The 21516-nt window shown below is 35.6% G+C and overlaps 1 protein-coding gene across 1 annotated transcript; it reads left to right on the forward strand.

Annotated features, from left to right (window-relative positions):
- Positions 1-16998: 16998 nt before the first annotated feature.
- CXE18 (carboxyesterase 18) lies at positions 16999-18473 on the forward strand. The gene is made up of 2 exons (XM_028239007.2): positions 16999-17761; positions 17957-18473. The coding sequence occupies exons 1-2, from the start codon at positions 17177-17179 to the stop codon at positions 18362-18364; spliced, it is 993 nt and encodes a 330-aa protein (XP_028094808.1). The 5' UTR covers positions 16999-17176; the 3' UTR covers positions 18365-18473.
- Positions 18474-21516: the final 3043 nt, after the last annotated feature.

Here is a 21516-nt window from a genome sequence, read left to right on the forward strand (position 1 = left end):
ACCAGCAGGACTTCTTCAACCTTTGTCGATTCCCGAGTGGAAATGGGAGCACATCTCTATGGATTTTGTGGTTGGTTTGCCGAGGACACAGAAGGGTATGGATTCAATTTGGGTTATAGTCGATAGATTAACTAAGTCAGCACACTTCTTGTCTGTTAAGACTACTTTAATGCCGATCAACTCGCTTTGTTGTATATGAATGAGATCGCTAGACTCCACGGAGTGCCGATGTCCATTGTGTTAGACCAAGATCCGAAGTTTGTTTCTAGATTTTGGCAGAGTCTACAAGGAGCTTTGGGAACAGAGTTGAGATTTAGCACAACTTTTCATCCCCAGACCGATGGGCAAACAGAGAGAACAATTCAGACGCTTGAAGATATGCTCAGACTATGTGTATTGGACTTCAAGGGAAGTTGGGAAGTGCATTTGCTGTTGGTGGAATTTGCCTACAACAACAGTTATCAAGCTAGCATTGACATGGCACCGTATGAAGCCCTGTATGGAAGGAAGTGCAGATCGCCGATATGTTGGACCGAAGTTGGAGACAAAGCTTTAATCGGTCCTGAACTGGTTCAAGTGACAACTGACAAGATTAAACTTATCCGACAAAGAATTAGGGCTGCTCAAAGTCGACAGAAGAGTTACGCCGACCAGAGGAGAAGAGAGTTAGAATTTGAAGTTGGGGATCATGTATTCTTGAAGATTTCGCCGATGAAAGGAGTTTCAAGATTTGGGAAGAAAGGTAAATTGGCACCTCGTTACATTGGGCCATTTGAAATTCTTGAAAGCATTAATCCAGTTGCCTACAGACTTGCTTTGCCACCAGAATTAAGCCAAGTCCACAACGTGTTTCATGTTTCCATGTTAAGGAAGTATATTCGGGATCCATTGCATGTGACTGATCACTCTGGGATCGTGGTTAATGAAGATTTAGGCTATGAGGAGAACCAATGAGAATTATCGATAGACAAGTGAAACAGCTGAGAAACAAGTCGATACCGATGGTGGAAGTTGAATGGAAAGAGCATTATGGCAAGAATGCTGTCACGACCCGAACCCGCCCCTATGGGTTAAGGCCATAACCGGTCAGTAATCACGAGATTACCTACGGCCTCAAACCAAATAAGACAAAACTCATCAGAGTAAAGGGGCCAAATTGGAAGCAAATTTAAAACTTTGTCCATAGAGCCGTGCTTACATGCACATCATAACATTCCATACATACATATGTTAATAACTCACAACAGAAAGTATAGTAACATAAAGTTCTATACAGACAGGATCATTCAAATCTAAGTCAGCCAAACCAAAGCTATATACAGACGTACACCAAAGCCCTCGCCAACATGACAAATAATATAGAATGGCAGAAGGGCGAAGACGTGTCTCGTGCGTGAGACGCAAGGCCTGACTCTTCAAAACCTTAGTTGTTCTAAACAGACTTCACTAGGGCTGGGTTTGGACTTCTCTTGGCTCACCTACAAACACATGAATGAGTGTGAACGAAAGTCCAAAGAATAATATCAAATAAAGAATACACATTGGAACAATATACACCAAACGGCCTTGGGCCCAATTTACATTTCTACTAATGCATACATACATAGACATATGTAAGTTAAGTAACTGCGGTTCCAAACACATCATACGGCCTTGGGCCCAATTCATTAGTGTCAAACTGTTATTCGTGTAAAACTGTTATTCGTGTCAAACTGGCCTTTGGCTTTTTCAAACTTTCATATCAAACTGGCCTTTAGGCCTTTCAAACTTTCATATCAAACTGGCCTTTAGGCCTTTCAAACTTTCATTCATGTCAACCTGGCCTCTGGCCCATTCATGCATGTCAAACTGGCCTCTGGCCCATTCATGCATGTCAAACTTTCATTTGTGTCAGAACGGCCTTTGGCCCAACCATTTATGTCAATCGGCCTTCGGCCCAATCATTTATGTCAATCGGCCTTCGGCCCAATCATTTATTCTTGTCAAAACGGCCTTCGGCCTATTTATTCATGTCAAAACGGCCTTCGGCCCAATCATTTTTTCTTGTCAAAACGGCCTTCGGCCCATTCATTCATTCATTCTTATCAAAACGGCCTCTGGTCCATTCATTTATTCTTATTAAAACGGCCTCTGGCCCATTCATTTATTCTTAACAATCATTGTCCACTAAACGAATCAATGAACTTATAAGACTTACATAGAAGTAAGCAATTTGGACAACAACATAATTCAGATATCTTTGTTAAGGTATTATTCACAGTGATTGGCTTGTGAATTTGCCCTAGAGCTTGACCCTACACATCATATAACACATATGGGTCACAAATAAGTCAATCCGTTCTTTAATTCACATATTCCTCTTTAGGCTTCATTCTTATCTCTTTAATTCAATTACAATGCCCAATGTATGCCTAAGAGTGCTTAGAAGTGAAAGGGAACGGAAAACAGAACACAAAATGCATTTTCAAAATTTCAAAAAACAGGGTCCCCGCTCGAGCGTGGACTTCCCCGCTCGAGCAGACCCATGAGGTCTGCAAAAGTACTGGCTGTGTCATTTTTACGCTCGAGTGTGGAACTTGGACGCTCAAACGGAAGCCCATCCTATATAGCTCCCCGCTCGAGCGGACATCAAGGTCTGCAGAAAATACTGGGAGTACGAAATTCACGCTCGAGCGGCGGTTTCCCCGCTCCAGTGGACATCAAATTTCTAGGTTTTCCAGAATGTGTTCTTGAGTTCAAATCCGACCTCCAAAGGTTCCAAACTCATAATTTCAGCTCAAACTTCACATATTTGTGTACTAACATGGTACAAACACTAAATTATAACATAATGGAGCTCAATTTCACAAAATAATCACATGCATGGCTCAAATTACACCAAACTCATTTTCATCATAACACATTCATGTATTCAAAGCTCCTATCCTCATAAATTGTACATGTATGTGATGAATTACTCTCATCTTCAACTTAGATGATACAAATGGTGATCATAACATGAGCTTTAACCAAAACTCTACATGAATCATGTATTTCAAGCTCAAACATGCAAATTCAAAATAATTTCTTACATACATGCACATATTGGCTCTCAATTCATAAAAACCAATTCAATTACACTTCAATCCTTACTCTTGATGATTAATCAACTTTGAATACACAAAATCACACATTCAACTCATGGATTTACTCACCTAGGAGCTTCAAACACCCAAGTTCTAGCCAATTCTTGAGTTCAATCTTCAAATTCCCAAACTTGAGCCAAAAATTGCACAAGTCTCTCCCTCTCTCTCTATATGGCCGGCCCTCTCTCTCTCACAATTGTATAACTCAGATTTTTTGAGTTCAATGGAAGTAAGGGAGAGTGTATTAAGGCCCCCACTCAACATAATATAATAATAATAAATAATTTGGCACTAATTCACTAATTTAATCAACTTAATCTGGTCCGAATCAATTTTTGATTAAATTTCACTGTAGGCTCTAAAAATTATGCTAATCACAATGGCGCAATCAATTTTGGTTTCGGTAGCCGATAAGGCCTTCAATTTAAATTCCGAAACAGATAATCAAACAGATATTCCTACGGTGAACAGATAGAAATTCAAAATCACACATTTTCACATAATGGCACACAAAATCATATTAAACATATAATCAAACTCATAATAAGGACCAATTAGCTAATTACGGAACAAGGTTATCACAGTCTTGTCCCTTTTAGGAAGTTTGGTCCTCCAAACTTATTTCACCTTTAGTCGAAAACAATTCAGAACGCTTTTCATTCAACGGTTCCAATCATTTTTATAGTCATTTACTACTTAGTCTCAAAATCAAGCAACACTCTGTTCTCTATCAGTCAGAGACTTATCTTTCCCGCCATACAAGGCTTGTATGGTGCCATGCCAAAACTAGATTGTGAGCCGTTATTGTAAGCAAAGTCTGCCAACGATGGGTAGATTTTTCCAATTCCCCGAAAGTCTAAAGTACACATTTGGAGCATTCCTCCTAGAGTCTAGATAGTTCTTTCTGATTATACATCAATTAGCGGATGGAAGGTAGCCCTAACTCACAATCTAGTTCTCATCACCTCTTGAAGGCTTGTTAGAATTCAAACACATTTTAGGATCCCTGTCCAAACAATAGGTACTAGGGTCCCATGCAAATGAGAAATCTTGTCGATGTAAACAGTTGCTAGTCTATAAGCATCACATGAAGATTTTACAGGGATGAACAAACTTAGTAATCCTATATACAATAACCCAAACGGGACTTATACCCTGGGTGTCCAAGGCAGCCCCACAATAAAATTCGTAGTCACATATCCCTATTCCCATTTCGAAATAGAGAGAGGTCGAAGTAGTTCCGCGAATATATGATATTCGACTTTAACTTGTTAGCACCAAAAATATTTAGACACAATTTCACCAATTGCCCTCTTCAAGGTAGGTTACCAACATATTTATTTCGGATGCCAGCTAACTTTATCACAGAAGTTCGGTCTATTTCCTTGTCACAAAAGTTCAATTCATTCTTCAATAATTCCACAATTCACAATCCGATTCGGTATTTAGTTCAGTGACTCATCACAGTTATCCAAGGTTAACCAAAAGTCTTCAGGAATATGAAGTGGATCTTGATACTGATTCCCGAATCAACAAAGGTAGCATCGAAGCAATCAATTTCAAACACAATACACGTGTCCTCAATTCATTCAACAGTTTACAGTTTACAATTCAGTCCACATTCAATCCCCTGTTCTATCGAGTCTTTCCATATGATCAAATAATCGTCAAAAGCATAAGACAATGCATATACAAATCCCCATGATGTCAAGGACAATATCAAAGGAGTCAATCACCCATTAAGCACAATTTACACATCCCCAGAGGCCCAATTACAGAATATAATGACAATGAGCAGTTATTTACACAGAGCGTACTGAATTCACACACTTTCGGATAATCAGAGTTTTTCCAAAGCTCCTTTGATGCTAATAACATCCACATAATACCAAAGGATGACATTCTAGACAAAACAAAGGAATAATCGTCTCGGAATCAAAGCACACCCGTTCACGACCATCGGTGGCCGACTTGAGATCGATTAAACAAACCCACCCGTACAAAACCGTCGGTGGCAAAAGAGATGACTCAACAAAGGTGCTACATAGGCTTAATGTCCCCTAGCACGAAAGGACACCCCAAGAATGTCATCAAAACAAACACAATATCACTCACCATATCCTGATTTCCCAAAATCTGATAACACTGAAGCAATTACTCCCCCATACAAAACATATTCTGATCAGTCAAGGATAAATGTTTAGTACTGCTTATAGTCAAATCAATCTGCCGCCATCGGTTCCTATAGCGTCAAACAAACAAGAATGTGACAACACACAAGCATTGTTCCATAAAACTCCCAATCATTGGATTTGCTCAATCCCATTCACTTGTAACAAGTATGGCTCCAACAACTATAGGTCGGTTCTTCATAGTGTTCATGGTTAGATCGGTCTGTTGATAGCTCGCAAAAGGTCTTTCAAATAAGTCAAGTACTCCAAACGGATTCAAGTTTTGGGTCTATCAGTTTTTCTGTCAAGAATAATTTGGCCATTTATTTATACACGATTCTTAATCCCCTTTTTACAAAATCGGATTAGATAGAGGGTCTTATCGATCAATCCAAGCAAGGGTCTTGCCAAATTAAGTCAAACAAAGGCCCCATCAAATTATATCAAATGACGGTTCTAATAGGCCCAATCAAACAAAAGTTTTATCAGATTGAAACAGATAAAAGTTTTCTCAATGGGGTATTTTTGATTCTATAAGGCACACTTCGTTGCTTAGGTACCTAGTCGATGGTTTTACAACTGTTCTAAGTTCATCAGTTCTCAAAATCATATCGGAGTCATTTATCACAACTGTTTATGTCAAAGTATTTCAAATCATGTATAATATGGCACTGTTCACATAAGTTCAGGTGTAGTTGCATATGCAAGCGTTCATATCAGGAGGTATATATCATAATCAGTATAGAAATCCTCAAATAGGTCTTATATGCAAACACATGGTACATAGTAACACATTAAACAAAGTTCTTCGGTTACACATAACACAGGATTTGTCACGCATAGGTTCCAAATTAGTCACAAAACATAGGTTTACGAGTCAAGCTTGATATAGTCACATAGTCCAGTCAATTTTCTACCAATCAGAATACATGATCTTGCAATTTATAGAGTTCATTATTTGGGGGGCTCAACCCGGTCACATAATCACAGAGTCATAATTCCAGTGGTTCAGTCTTTAAAGACAGTAATACAATAAATTACCCCGAGCATGGGTCTAGATGTACATGTGCATGTACAAAGTCAATCGATATCCCAATACATTAAATGAATACGGTCTCGATCTTGTGGGTCTAACCAATCTAGATACACACGCAGCAGATACGAAAAAAAGATGCCGATCTGAATCAATTAATATCCCAAGCAAAGATGTGCACATGTACTAATTCAGAATCAATCATCACATAAGCATGCATTTATAAACAATATAGATACCTGGGATAACAGTCGCAGTATTCTGAGTGCTTTCTGAGATGAGCGTAATTACTTTATCCTGATTAGCAATTCCTACCATTGGTACGAATCTAGCTGAGGCAGAAGATTTATCCACATTTTGTCCAGTTCAAGGACAGTTCCTTACCATATGGTCCATTTTACCACACCTATAACGAGCCCAGAAGTCCGATAACAAACCCCTCGGCGTTTCTTACACTGATGGTGGCAAAGGTTCTCACCGTAGTGGCAACTGACGTTGTTGTCTCAAAATCTCTGTCATTTCTTGTACTATTCTTTCCAGTCTATCAAATCGAGCTATGGAAGAGTCTGCCAACTCGTATGCCCTTACTTTATCCGCGTTCTACACAAATTCTTATTAAGCCTTGCCAATTACCGGGATGCCCAACACAAAGATAAACACCGACACACATGTGTACATTCGCACATAGGCACATTGTTATTTTCTCATGTTATGTATTGACAAGACACAATTAATCACATATGTAACAGATGATTGCATACTTATCAGATATCGCATGCTGAACATTTACAAAGTAGTTATATAATGAAATCATGTTCATATTTTACATAGACACCCATTTGCGGAATCGAATGCACATAGGCAACTTTTCATGATTCATATGTTCATGTATGTGCATTATAACAAAACAAACTCATTGTACACGTTAGTACAACAATTCATATCTCATATAATCACATGTTTTCAACATTTGATTAAACTTGCATTATGCTTTATACAAAAGATTCACGGGTATGCATCTACTAAAGAGCATACATATTCAAATATTTTGCAATGCAAGCAATTCACAAACTTATAGCACATAATCGTTCATATCAAAATAGTTAGGCATATTCTCAATGCTTCCAAATTCATACTTACCATATGAATGCATCCTAGATTTTCTCTAGACGCTTATTGCTCTTTTGGACAAGTGTGTGAGTTATTAACTCGTGCTCTGATACCACTCTGTCACGACTTGAACCCGTCCCTATGGGTTAAGGCCATAACTGGCCAGTAATCACGAGATTAACTACGGCTCAAACCAAATAAGACAAAACTCATTAGAGTAAAGGGGCCAAATCAGAAGCAAATTTAAAACTTTGTTCATAGAGCCGTGCTTACATGCACATCATAACATTCCATACATACATATGTTAATAACTCACAACAGAAAGTATAGTAACATAAAGTTCTATACAGACAGGATCATTCAAATCTAAGTCAGCCAAACCAAAGCTATATACAGACGTACACCAAAGCCCTCGCCAACATGACAAAATAACATAGAATGGCAGAAGGGCGAAGACGTGTCTCGTGTGTGAGACGCAAGGGCTGACTCTTCAAAACCTTAGTTGTTCCATACAGACTTCACTGGGGCTGGGTTTGGACTTCTCTTAGCTCACCTACAAACACATGAATGAGCGTGAGCAAAAGCCCAGTGAATAATATCAAATAAAAAATACACATTGGAACAATAAACACCAAACGGCCTTGGGTCCAATTTACATTTCTACTAATACATACATACATAGACATATGTAAGTTAAGTAACTGCGGTTCCAAACACATCATACGGCCTTGGGCCCAATTCATTAGTGTCAAACTGTTATTCGTGTAAAACTGTTATTCGTGTCAAACTGGCCTTTGGCCTTTTCAAACTTCCATATCAAACTGGCCTTAGGCCTTTCAAACGTTCATATCAAACTGGCCTTTAGGCCTTTCAAACTTTCATTCATGTCAACCTGGCTTCTGGCCCATTCATGCATGTCAAACTGGCCTCTGGCCCATTCATGCATGTCAAACTTTCATTTGTATCAGAACGGCCTTTGGCCCAACCATTTTTGTTAATCGGCCTTCGGCCCAATCATTTATTCTTGTCAAAACAGCCTTCGGCCCATTCATTCATGTCAAAACGGCCTTCGGCCCAATAATTTATTCTTGTCAAAACGGCCTTCGGCCCATTCATTCATTCTTATCAAAACGGACTCTGGCCCATTCACTTATTTTTATCAAAACGGCCTTTAGCCCATTCATTTATTCTTATCAAAACGGCCTCTGGCCCATTCATTTATTCTTAACAACCATTGTCCACCAAACGAATCAATGAACTTATAAGACTTACATAGAAGTAAGCAATTTGGACAACAACATAATTCAGATATCTTTGTTAAGGTATTACTCACAGTGATCGGCATGTGGATTTGCCCTAGAGCTCGACCCTACACATCATATAACACATATGGGTCACAAATAAGTCAATCCGTTCTTTAATTCACATATTCCTCTTTAGGCTTCATTCTTATCTCTTTAATTCAATTACAATGCCCAATGTATGCCTAAGAGTGCTTAGAAGTGAAAGAGAACGGAAAACAGAACACAGAATGCATTTTCAAAATTTCAAAAAACAGGGTCCCCGCTCGAGTATGGACTTCCCCGCTCGAGCGGACCCATGAGGTCTGCAAAAGTACTGGTTACACTCGAGCGTGGAACTTGGATGCTCGAGCGGAAGTCCATCCTACATAGCTCCCCGCTCGAGCGTGAACTTCCCCGCTCGAGCGGACATTAAGGTCTGCAGAAAATACTGGGAGCATGAAATTTACGCTCAAGCGGCGGTTTTTCCGCTCCAGTGGACATCAAATTTCTGGGTTTTCCAGAATGTGTTCTTGAGCTCAAATCCGACCTCCAAAGGTTCCAAACTCATAATCTCAGCTCAAACTTCACATATTTGTGTACTAACATGGTACAAACACTAAATTACAACATAATGGAGCTCAATTTCACAAAATAATCACATGCATGGCTTAAATTACACCAAACTCATTTTCATCATAACACATTCATGTATTCAAAGCTCCTATCCTCATAAATTGTACATGCATGTGATGTATTACTCTCATCTTCAACTTAGATGATACAAATGGTGATCATAACATGGGCTTTAACCAAAACTCTACATGAATCATGTATTTCAAGCTCAAACATGCAAATTCAAAACAATTTCTTACATGCATGCACATATTGGCTCTCAATTCATCAAAACCAATTCAATTACACTTCAATCCTTACTCTTGATGATTAATCAACTTTGAATACACAAAATCACACATTAAACTCATAGATTTACTCACTTAGGAGCTTCAAACACCCAAGTTTTAGCCAATTCTTGAGTTCAATCTTCAAATTCCTAAGCTTGAGCCAAAAATTGCACAAGTCTCTCCCTCTCTCTCTCTATGGCCGGCCCTCTCTCTTTCACAATTGTATAACTCAGATTTTTTGAGTTCAATGGAAGTAAGGGAGAGTGTATTAAGGCCCCCATTCAACACAATATAATAATAATAAATAATTGGGTACTAATTCACCAATTTAATCAACTTAATCTGGTTTGAATCAATTTTCGATTAAATTTCATCGTAGGCTCTAAAAATTATGCCAATCACAATGACGCAATCAATTTTGGTTTTGGTGGCCAATAAGGCCTTCAATTTAAATTCCGAAGCAGATAATCAAACAGATATTCCTACGGTGAACAGATAGAAATTCAAAATCACACATTTTCACATAATGGCACACAAAATCATATTAAACATATAATCAAACTCATAATAAGGACCAATTAACTAATTACGGAACAGGGTTATCACAGATGCTACATGGGAAATGGAAGAAGAAATGAAAATCCGACATCCGGAGTCGTTTGTGGGGCAAGGTAACTCAAGTTTGGGGACCAAACTTCTTTAAGGGGGGAAGGATGTAGCAACCCTTACTTTACTCTAGTCATGCTTGCATGTATTTACATGATCTTGTCTTCTTAAGTTGCATTGCAAACCTTGATTTGTTTCGCATAAGTGTTGCTTGCATGTTTTGTTCCTTGCTTGGTGTGAGTTTAGCCGAGGTCATCTTAACCCTAGGTTACACCTTTGAACTTCTTACACCTAGGGCCATCTTGGGACCACCTTGGTTGACCTCTACCCTCACCCTGACATGTTGGCCGATATGTCATTATCTAGGCCAAGGTGTTCATCACCAAGGCTGGGATGTGTATTATCTAGGCCGAGATATTATACCAAGGTGATCTTATCCCTAGACTGGTACGACCTAGACCGAGGTGTGGCACAGCTAGGCCAAGTGTTGTCCTTCTTAGCCGAGATTATTGAGACCTTACTTTCCGAAGCTTTGTCCTAGCCGAGATCATTACCCGCCGAAGTGCCCATGTCACCTTACTTGTTGCTTACACTTTGTCATGCTCTTGTCTTATCAATCTATCACCTTTTTGAGGAGATCCAATCAACCGTTGCCACGTGTCCCAGCAGAGGGTTAAGTCAGCCGGCAGAGTTAGAAACATATCATTTTGTGTCATATCCTTTGCATGGTAGAGAGAGAAGCTCTAGGAAGAGGAGAGGAAGTTGGAGTCAGAGAGCTAGATCCCAAGCTTGATCTTTAGAGTTTGAGCCGTTTAATCCGTGTTTTGAGGTTAGAATCTTGATTTACTCTTGTTATTCTTTATGTTGATCCGATTGCATTGCATGATCTAGAATGATTCATGAGCCATGCATTGATTTAAAATTGTTTTAGAAAGAGAAAATGGTGTTCTTGTGTTCTTAGAGAAAAACCATGTTTTGATCCGAAAGTTTGTAACAAGTTCCATATTTTTGTGTTTGTTTTCATAAGATCTTCAAGTATGGGTACCTAGGTCCATGTTTTCGAACTCATTTCATGAAATCTCAGATTTTGGAATAAAAGTTATAAATTTAGCATTCATGCTCTTCATCTTCTTCACGGGGGAAACCCAGATTTTTCCAGACTTCATTTCCTTGAATGTGGTCGTCGGGAACACACCTCGGCCAAGAGGTGTGGGACCTCGGCCTAGACCTGGTTAGTATCCAACATGTTTTCCCGAGATGAAAAGGCAGTGTTGTAACTCCCAGCATGTTTTGCTTTGTTTTGACTTGATTTTGAAAGAAATGCCGAGATCTTTTCCTGTCATGTAAAGCTTGTTTTAAGGATGCATTTCATATCCATCTTTGAGCATCTCACCTTGTCTTATTGAAACGCATTCAATGGGATTTATTATGTGCTTGTAGGCCTTAGATCCTTGCTTGTAATCCCTTCTGTCGAAGAACTATGTGAGTGGTATCTTTAATAAAGCTATGTTATAATGTTTTGATAAAAGTTTTGCTTTGCTTTGTTTTGTTCTGGAAAAGTATTTGATCAAGCATGAATGATTATCCCTAATTTTGTATCAAGTATTATATTTGTTTTGATGACATTCTGGGAAAGTCCTTAATGCTAGGGGACTATAATGCAATTGCACCCTTGTTTTGAAAGTCCTTAGTGCCAGGGGATTATAATGCAACTGCACCCTTGTTTTGAAAGTCCTTAGTGCCAGGGGACTATAATGCAACTGCACCCTTGTTTTGCCATTGACGGTTTTCCGCGTGGGTTTGTTTGTCCGGAATGTCATCCCTTGTATTATATTGATGCTAGTAAGCATCTCTTGGAGATTTGAAAGACTTGATAGATGGACTTGGTTTATCCCTTGATTTTGTGTAAGTTATGCTAAGTATTGTTTAGAAAAGAGATCTTGAATATCATTCATGCAAAACCTTTATTAGTGGTATCATTCACTGAATATCCAAGCTCATCTTCTCTTATATATATGTAGGTGATGAACAAGAAGGCGGCGACGCCTAGATGATTAATTGCAACTTGTTTTGGATTCGCATTTTTTGTAGCATCTTGAAGATCATACTTCTTGGCTTTGTATTTCATGGATTTTGTTATGTCGGCTTGAGAAGGCTTTTGATCAAGATATATTTTGTACTTTATTTTATTGTATCCAAGTTGTAAACTTTATTAAGATATACGTCATTTCATTTGATCTACGCACAGCTCTTATGGACCAAGTAGATTTAAATATATTGCTTCCCCACTTGTAAGCCCCATATGTACACTCTGATTTGTGTGCGAATTTTTGCAAGTTGGCCTTTGATAATCTTGGATTACTGGCCATCACGACACCATTCTACTAGGGGCGGAATGGGGTCGTAACACCTCTGGACAGAATTTAGGATGTGTTTTTCCAACCAAAAAACTGCTGGAACAAGTTTAGTATAAATAGACCCGAACAGGTATGTAATTAACTTGAACATAGGGGTGAGCATGGTTCGGATTGGACCGGATTGGGATAAAATCAGGACCAATCCGTTATCTACGGTTCCTGAAAAATCGGAACCAATCCGATCCGATTAAATCTTGGAACCAATCCGAACCAATCCATTTCAACACGGATTGGATCGGTTTAGGACCATGGATTCACATAATTAAATAACAAAAATATATATATATATATAACACTTTAATTTTATAAAAATAAAAACATAGCGCTATATTAGTTCTACAATAGCAACATGTTTTTCTATAATAGCGACATAATGTTTTAGAATTTAAACAATCATAAAAAAACTGATTTCACCATAAGTATTTAGACCATTACAAATTAAAACTAAAAACTAAAAAACAAAAGTAATAAAAGAAGATATTATACGAGGTTTAGGTTTGAGTTTAGATTTTATATAGAATAAGAGAAGTTACTATGGGGGAGGATGTATAATAAAAATATAGACTATTTGTATACGGTCCGGATCGGTTTCAATCCGGAACCGTGGGGTTCAATCCGGAACCAATCCGTGGACTACGGATTTTTAATTCTTCAATCCGGAACCAAACCATGGATTCAAAAAACCAATCCAAACCTATCGGATTGGATTGGACTGGACTGAATCGGATTACGGATTTTACGGATTTCTTGCTCAGCCCTACTTGAACATGTGCATTTTTTAAATGAACAGATATCATTCAAAATTCAAACAGGTTGGAACAAAACTGTCCAGATTGAATCTGTTCAGACAGTTAAGAATCTGTCCGGTTTTAAACAATTAGAAAACCTATTTGAATTGAAAATCTGTTGTGGAATATTTAGACAGGAAAAAGTTTATTTGGACAAAAAATTAAATTTAAATTTGAATTAAATTCCCGTTATAATTTTTGAAAAAATTCAAATGAATTTTGTCCAAAACATTAATATTAACTGACCCACCACCCACACCCGTGCCCGAACAGACGGCGGCGCGCGTGTGGTGGTTTGGGTTAAGGTTCACTTTGTCCATCACTGCTCCCTTTTACAAACTTGGGTGCCCCTTAGGGTCCAACCCAAGTGTTGTAGGTTAGAGCTTATAAACTCAACAAAACTCTCTTAAAGTTTCAATGTGGGACAAGCCTCATAAGGAAACCCACATTTAAAACTTAAATGTTCAATTCCACGAACCCGAAAACGACGTCATGTTCCCATTCACTTATAAATGGTTTTGACGAACCGTCTTCACCGTGTGACTTGCCACGCGGCAAGGAACACTTCACCTCTTCGGATCCGCCCCAAAAAACGTTCGGGACCTATTCAATTTTAGGCTCAAAATCGACCCAAAATAAGCCTAATAAACCAATTTTTCCAACACTCACACCCATTTCCCATAGGATACAGCTCATTTCAAGTTTTGTTTGTAGTGTACTGTATAAGTATGTTTTTTTTATTGTTTTTTAATCATATTATCTTTTTAATTTTTTTTTATATTTTTTTAAAAAAAAGTTAAAAGTACATTTATTTAATCATTTTAAATAATCCCTTGCTATTTAGCAATCGTGGGGCTTCGATTCGGGCCATGATGGTAATTTAAATTATTTAATGTGTAAAATTTGTTAAATATATTATTTTGTAAAAAAATATATTAATCGGATATCGATAATTATTTGATCAGATCATATTTTTATCATAATTTGAAAATTATTTTGAAATATGATCTCATCAATTAATTATCGATAACAAATTAACGTGATTTTTTTCTAAAGATGATGTATTGAACAAATATTACATATTAAGCCTCCGTTTGGAAAGTGGGTTGGCTTTTTGGCTTTTTAGGCTATTTTAGCCTAGGCTAAAAAGTTTGGTTTGGGAAGGGCTTTTTGGCTTTTTGATTTTTTTGACTTTTTTGACTTTTTTTGTGAGAGAAAAAAGTAATGATTATGGGTTGGATGTGATATTTTATTTTTTGTGACTGAAATAACCTATTTTATCTTTTGTGACTAAAATAACTAAAAAAATCCCGTTTAACTCTTGTCAAACGGAGCCTAAATGGTTTAAATTATCACTATAAACCCGAATCAGCGCCTACAAATATCGAGCAGCATCCCCAATTACTGGAGAAGATCTGTATATTTTCTTATAATATAATTTTTTTTTTAAGGCCTGTGAGACACTATATAAGTTTTCCTATAATACAATTTTATTAATTTTTTATTTTTTATAGACCCTCATATAAGTTTTCCTATAATATACATCTTTTTTAGGACCGGTAAGACTTACTATATAAGTTTTAATTTAAGAATATGAATTCTTCATTTTGTAAAGATTTTTATGTATATTATTTTTTAAGAAATAGATTTATCTGATAATTGTACCATGTTATTTTTGTTGCATTGGTCTTTAAAAAAATGAACGACAAATGTTTTTAAATAAAACTTAACATTGATCAAATTTAGATTTAGAACTTGAAAAAATCACTATTCTTTTTCAAGTTGCTAACTATTCTCTCAAAGCTTCATTTTAACTATATGGTGTAGTTTATTTGAATTATTTATATATATTTTTTTTTCTTTTTGAAAGTTTGTAATAGATTGTTTGTTATAATTTTTGTTTACAATTATTATTTAAAGATAACTTAAATAAGTTGAAATGATTAATTATCTAAAAATTGGGTGAGAGATATTTTAAACTATTACTTTTTGATTATTAATTTTTAACTCACAATAAATTATACTAAAATAAAGCAATTAGAACATCTCCATTGTCATTTTTTCTATGACACTTTAAACAATGAAATTTTACATTTGGCTGCTACATCACTTTTTGACCTAAAAGTCAAAAAGTCACTACAGAACTAAAAAAAATTAACAATTTATATCAAAAAGGTAAAAATTTCATTTTCTCTTTACTTTTTACATATCTTTTCGTAAAAAGTAAAAATGTCATCTCAAACATATTAATTTTTTTACTTCATATTTTAGTCAAAAATTCAAAAACTGACTAAAATAACATGCTCCTAAACGAGGCCCAAGGGGTTTGTTTGATGGGATTAGGGCATTGGATTAAATTATATGTCTAACAAAATGGATAATCTAATGTTTAGTTGAAAAAGTGAAGGTCGGACTAACAATTCCCTATATGTGTGATAACTTAATCCCATGGAGGTGTGGGACATAAATGGACGGACTGAACCAACATCTGAATTAACTAATAACTTTTCATATTTTTTTCATTTTTTTAATATTTTGTTTTTAAAAAACATATTGAATTTTTTTAAATAGGTGTAAATTAATCTCATGATATATAATAGTTTTCTTCTACTTTTCTTTTTTTGCATTAGCAAAATCATAAATGAAAATATACTTCTGATGTCGTACTTAAATAAAATTAAAATCAGTCTCTGTAAAATAAAATAAAATATATTTTAAATATAAATGAAATAAAATAAACTATATTTCAAATCTTATGGCTATTTTGAGAAGATGGTTAAGGCCTAGTTTGACATAATTTAAAAAAGTCAAATCACTATCCTATTTAAGTTATATCATTTTATTTAAATCACATCATCTCTTTACCACATCACTTCAAACTCAATCCATATTTCATATTTTTTCGTAAAAAGTGAAAAAGTGCACTTATTTAGATCATCTCAAACAATCCGTAAAAACCATTTTTCAATTTTTAACTTATTTTGAATCACATCATCTCTCATATTTTTTACATATATATTTTTTAAAAGTTAAAAAAATTAAAAAGCCAGCACTGACATTATAAATAATTTAAATAATATACTTTATAATTTTCAAATCAAACATGAGATTCATTAAAATAATTATTTCTAAACATTTAATTCTATGAGAATACAAACATAAAATACATATTACTTATAACCAAATAGTCCAAAAATTATATATTGCAAGACTATTAGGCCAAGTTTGACCATCTTAAATAAGTACACATTTTTTATCTTTTTATCTTTTTTTCAATCACACCATCTCTCTATTTTTCTGCACATTTTTTCATAAAAAAATAAAAAATACACTTATTTAGATCATCCAAAACCATCTCATAATCTACTTCATTACAATCCCTCCATTATTCAGTTTATCAAAACATAACATACATGGTTGTGCCTTACCAAAAGTTCCATTACAATGAATTGAACCGTGTATTTTATAATTTATTATATTTTTTATATTTTTCAACTGCTTAACACATACTTATGAGTCACGCATTTATAAGTCACACTTTTTTTACCAAACCCGATACCGTTGAGACATTAGGTGGTAGTCATCAAGACAACAATATTGTTCTCGTCATTGCACTTTATACTTTTTTCATTTTTTTTTGGTTGCATATAATTACCCTCCACTTTCTCTCCATCAAGCATCTGTCTCTATCTCTCTCTCTCTCTCTCTCTCTCTCTCTCACGCAAACACAAACAAGCGTTATGGAGGTGACCAATATAGCTCAAAAATCGCCATCGCTTCCATGGAAGACCCGATTAACCGTTTCTATCCTCTGCGCCGCCACCGATGCCTCTCAACGCCGCGATGGCACCGTCAACCGGCGCCTCCTCGGCTTCTTTAACTTCAAAGCTCCCCCTAACCCCAACCCCATCAACGGCGTCGAAACCTCCGACATCACCGCCGATCCCTCTCGCAACCTCTGGTTCCGCCTCTTCGTCCCCACCAATCCCGACCAAACGCTCCCCGTCATCGTCTTCTTCCACGGCGGCGGATTCGTCTACCTCACCGCCGACTCCAAGGCCTACGACGCCGTCTGCCGCCGATTCGCCCGCAAAGTCCCTGCCATTGTCGTCTCCGTCAACTACCGCCTCGCTCCCGAACACCGCTACCCTGCTCAATACGACGACGGTTTCGACGTCCTCAAATTCCTCGACGACAACAAATCTCAAGTCCTACCGGAAAACGCAGACCTCTCTCGGTGCTTCCTCGCCGGCGACAGCGCCGGCGCCAATCTCGCTCATCACGTCGCGTATCGAGCCGCGGAATCAAATTTCCAGAAATTGAAGGCATGAAAATCAAACAATAGATCCACGACACAGCATTTGCATCGCATAATATTTCTTCTTAATTGATGAAATTTGATAGAAAATTATTAGTTAAAATTGTGCTCAAATGTGTATCAAATCAAAATTCAAGCAAATGAATGGACCAAATCTTTGAACAAATTCTGAAAATCGCTAATTTTGTTTTGTGAAATGAAGGTGGTGGGGCTGGTGGCGATACAACCGTTCTTCGGCGGAGAAGAGAGGACAGAGCCGGAGACGAGGCTATCGCAGCTAGTGTCGATGAAGAGAACAGACTGGCTGTGGAAGGCGTTCATACCGGAGGAGGAGTGGGTGGGGAGGGATCACGAGGCTATAAACGTGAGCGGGCCGAGAGCGGCGAAGATAGCGGCGGTGGAGAGGTTTCCGGCGACGATGGTATTTGTGGGAGGGTTCGACGCGTTGCAGGAGTGGCAGAGGAGGTACTACAACTGGCTCAAGAACTCCGGCAAAGACGTCCACCTGGTGGAGTACCCTAACATGATTCATGCTTTCTACATTTTCCCTGAATTGCCGGAATCTGGGGAGTTGATTTCTCAGGTCACTCATTTCATTCACAAGCACTAGGCCTAATATTAGCCTACAAGTTACAGTTATTATTATGCTCTTCACAGCTAATTTTTGTTTTGTTTATTATTATTGGTATTAATCTATAAATGTTTTACCTTTTTAATCATTTTATATTAGTATTTTAAAAAGGTTATATAAAAAAGGTGTATTTTAATAACCACCAAATAATTTCAGAGTCTACTAAGGGTTGATTTAGAATGTGAGTTAATTTTTTGATTTTTTAGTTTTAGTTATTTTAGTCGGAGTTAAAAAGTTTTGTATATGATGGATTTTTTGATTTTTTAACTTTTGTAAGAGAAAAAATAAAATAATTATAATTTAGATGTAACATTTTATCTTATTAATTTTTTTAATGTAATTTGTCCTTTTATAACTATTTTAACCAAAAAGTCCCAAACTTTTTCTTGCCAAATGAGGGCTAATATTTATGGACCTTGGCTCCTCTCCAGACAGTTTGGTATTGGTAGGCCTTAATCGGGATTCATGTTAATAATCCAAACTGTTTTTCAATCTGTTGAGTATATTTTTTTATTACAAAAGATTACGTTAATTAGATATCAATGATTATTTGATTAAATTATATTTTCAAATATAAAATATAATCCGATCAAGTAGTTATCAATATTGAATTAGCATAATTTTTTATAAGAATAATATGATTAACGAATTTTATTCATTAAACAATTTAGATTACCAACAAGGTCCGGATTAAGGCACCGAACTCTCTGGTGAGGAGCCAGCTCCTTAATAATAATACATGAACCTTTATGGCATGTTTCTTATTATAACTCTTTAGATTGAAGGGGCTTCGCCTCCGTTTGGAAAGTGAGTTGATTTTTTAACTTTTTAATTTTTTTTTGACTATTTTAATCTGGCTTAAAAAGTTTGATTTGAAAAGGATTTTTTAACTTTTTGATTTTTTTAATTTTTTTTGTGAGAGAATAGTGTAATGATTATAAGTTGAATGTGATGTTTTATTTATTGTTACTAAAATAGTCTATTTTATCTTTTATAGCTAAAATAGTCCCAAACTTCCTTGGCAAACGATACATTTTATAGGCATGTTTGGTATAGTTTTTGATAAGGGATCCAACTTGAGAACTGTTTGGATGGTCAGGGAATTCAAACCCGGTAGGTAATTTATAAAATAAAAAAATGTTATAGATTATATAATTTGTGAGGTTGTTTATTGTACAAATATCTAAAATGTCTTTAAAAGTTATAATTATGACAAAATATATGAGAGTCTTTTCTTTATATGTATTTAAAGATTTTAAATTAATTGAAAATGTTACAAATTATACCTTCAACAAAATCTCACTCTTATTTTATAATTTAAAATTGCAATCAAATGCTATTATTTAAAAATGTAAAGCTCTGTTTGGTTGTGATTTCAAATCACGATTCCACACCTTAATTCAAGTATGGTGTTTGGTTAGAGTTCTCAAATGATGTTTCCAAAACTCTGCAGAAAAACCCTGTCTGAGGCGCGATTTTCTGTTTTGACAGACGCGTTTTTCAATTTTTTTTTTCAAAATTTGGTCTAACGGGACGTCCGGCCGGTTGACCGGAATAGTGAATTTTTTTTTTTTTTTGCAATGGATATGTTAATTTTTATATAATCGAAAAAAATATTTTCTGAAATTTTTAAAATTTTTTATGTGCTTTAAAATAATTTTGAGTTGTATGTTTAATTATGAGTTGTAAATTTTTGTATCAAATATTAAATGTCACATCAATAATTTCCCACTCAAATTAAAACTCTTTTCAAAACTATTTTCAAAACTCTTTACCAAACAAATTTTCTACACTCAAATCATAATTCCAAACCCCACAAACTCAAAATACAACTCATACTCTTAAATCATAATTACAAAACACAACCAAACGCTAAGATTGTCAGAGTATAAGTGTATGAGACAGGGACATAAAAATGTAAAAATGTAATATTTTGGGACAAACAATCTTGTAATTATTTTTTTGTTTATGGATATATATATATATATATATATATATATATATATAGAATGAAAATTTTACTATACACCTCTAAAATAAAAATATATATCATATGTTTCTCATCTTTAATTAACACTCATTTGAGTAATAATTGAAAACTTCTTTAATTCTTCTTTAATTGTAGCTAAAGCTATTACTATAATAGGTCGCAATCAACCAAATATTATACTCTTTTGGCAAGAGGTTAAAATTTAGTTTTTTAACTTTTAATTTTTTTGAGTCACATTATTTTTCTAATTTTTTTTACACATTTTTTCAATATTTTTTTTAAAAAAATTATCTTTTAATCTATTTTTCAAAACAAGTAATTGAGACATAATTAATTTTAATTTGATAATATATTAGTCTCATCAATAACACAACTCATTATTATTATTTTTTTAGATGGTTAAAATAACTCATTATTAAGCACCAAAATGGTTCGACCTTAATTTATTTGGAAATGGCTAATTTTCATACCACTGTTCTCCATATCCTTCAATATTTTATTTTGTGTGCCTCACTTTGGGCCCATAATTATGATTTGAGCTGTTTAGGAGCCCACAATAATAATCTGAATGGGTCATCTTGTAAATCTAGATTATCTCTACAAAAAAATCCGCTTTATCCAATATTGATAAATAGATGAACAATTGAATTTTATTTTATAAAATAAATCATTTAAATTTTAACTTATAATTATGGTCGATTTAAAAAAATAAAATATAAAACTCATCTTTACTGTTAGACTTGTAAGACAAATGTTTGAATCATCTTTGCGGGTGAAATAGAAATGATAGAGGCCCCTTTTTTCTTGACCCCCACAATTCTTTACGGACATATGTCAGAAAGTGATAGAAGGAAATAAATAAATAAATAATAAAAAGTTAACCAATTCTAATACATTAAGATCATCTCCAACGATTCATCAAACCCAGCACCAAATTTAAAATTTGGTGAAAAAGTTACTGTTTGATGCTCCAACGGTTGTACCAAATCGATATCAAAATGAGATTTCACCAAACATTTCATTAAACTGAGAACAGACGAAGCATTTCACCAAATCACTGTTACTGACCGTTGGGGTGATACCAACCGGTCGACCGGCCGGTTGACCAACCGGTCAACCAGTAAAAGATTCAAACAGTTCA

This window comes from Camellia sinensis, chromosome 1, assembly GCF_055761805.1.
Source record: "Camellia sinensis isolate YWXY chromosome 1, ASM5576180v1, whole genome shotgun sequence".
In the NCBI taxonomy this organism is placed as follows: Eukaryota; Viridiplantae; Streptophyta; class Magnoliopsida; order Ericales; family Theaceae; genus Camellia; species Camellia sinensis.

Excerpts from the sequence above, each read along its gene's own strand:
- CXE18 (XM_028239007.2), top strand. The coding sequence starts at position 17,177 with ATGGAGGTGACCAATATAGCTCAAAAATCGCCATCGCTTCCATGGAAG. Across the intron at positions 17,762-17,956 it reads CAAATTTCCAGAAATTGAAG|GTGGTGGGGCTGGTGGCGAT; the intron begins GCATGAAAATCA and ends TGTGAAATGAAG.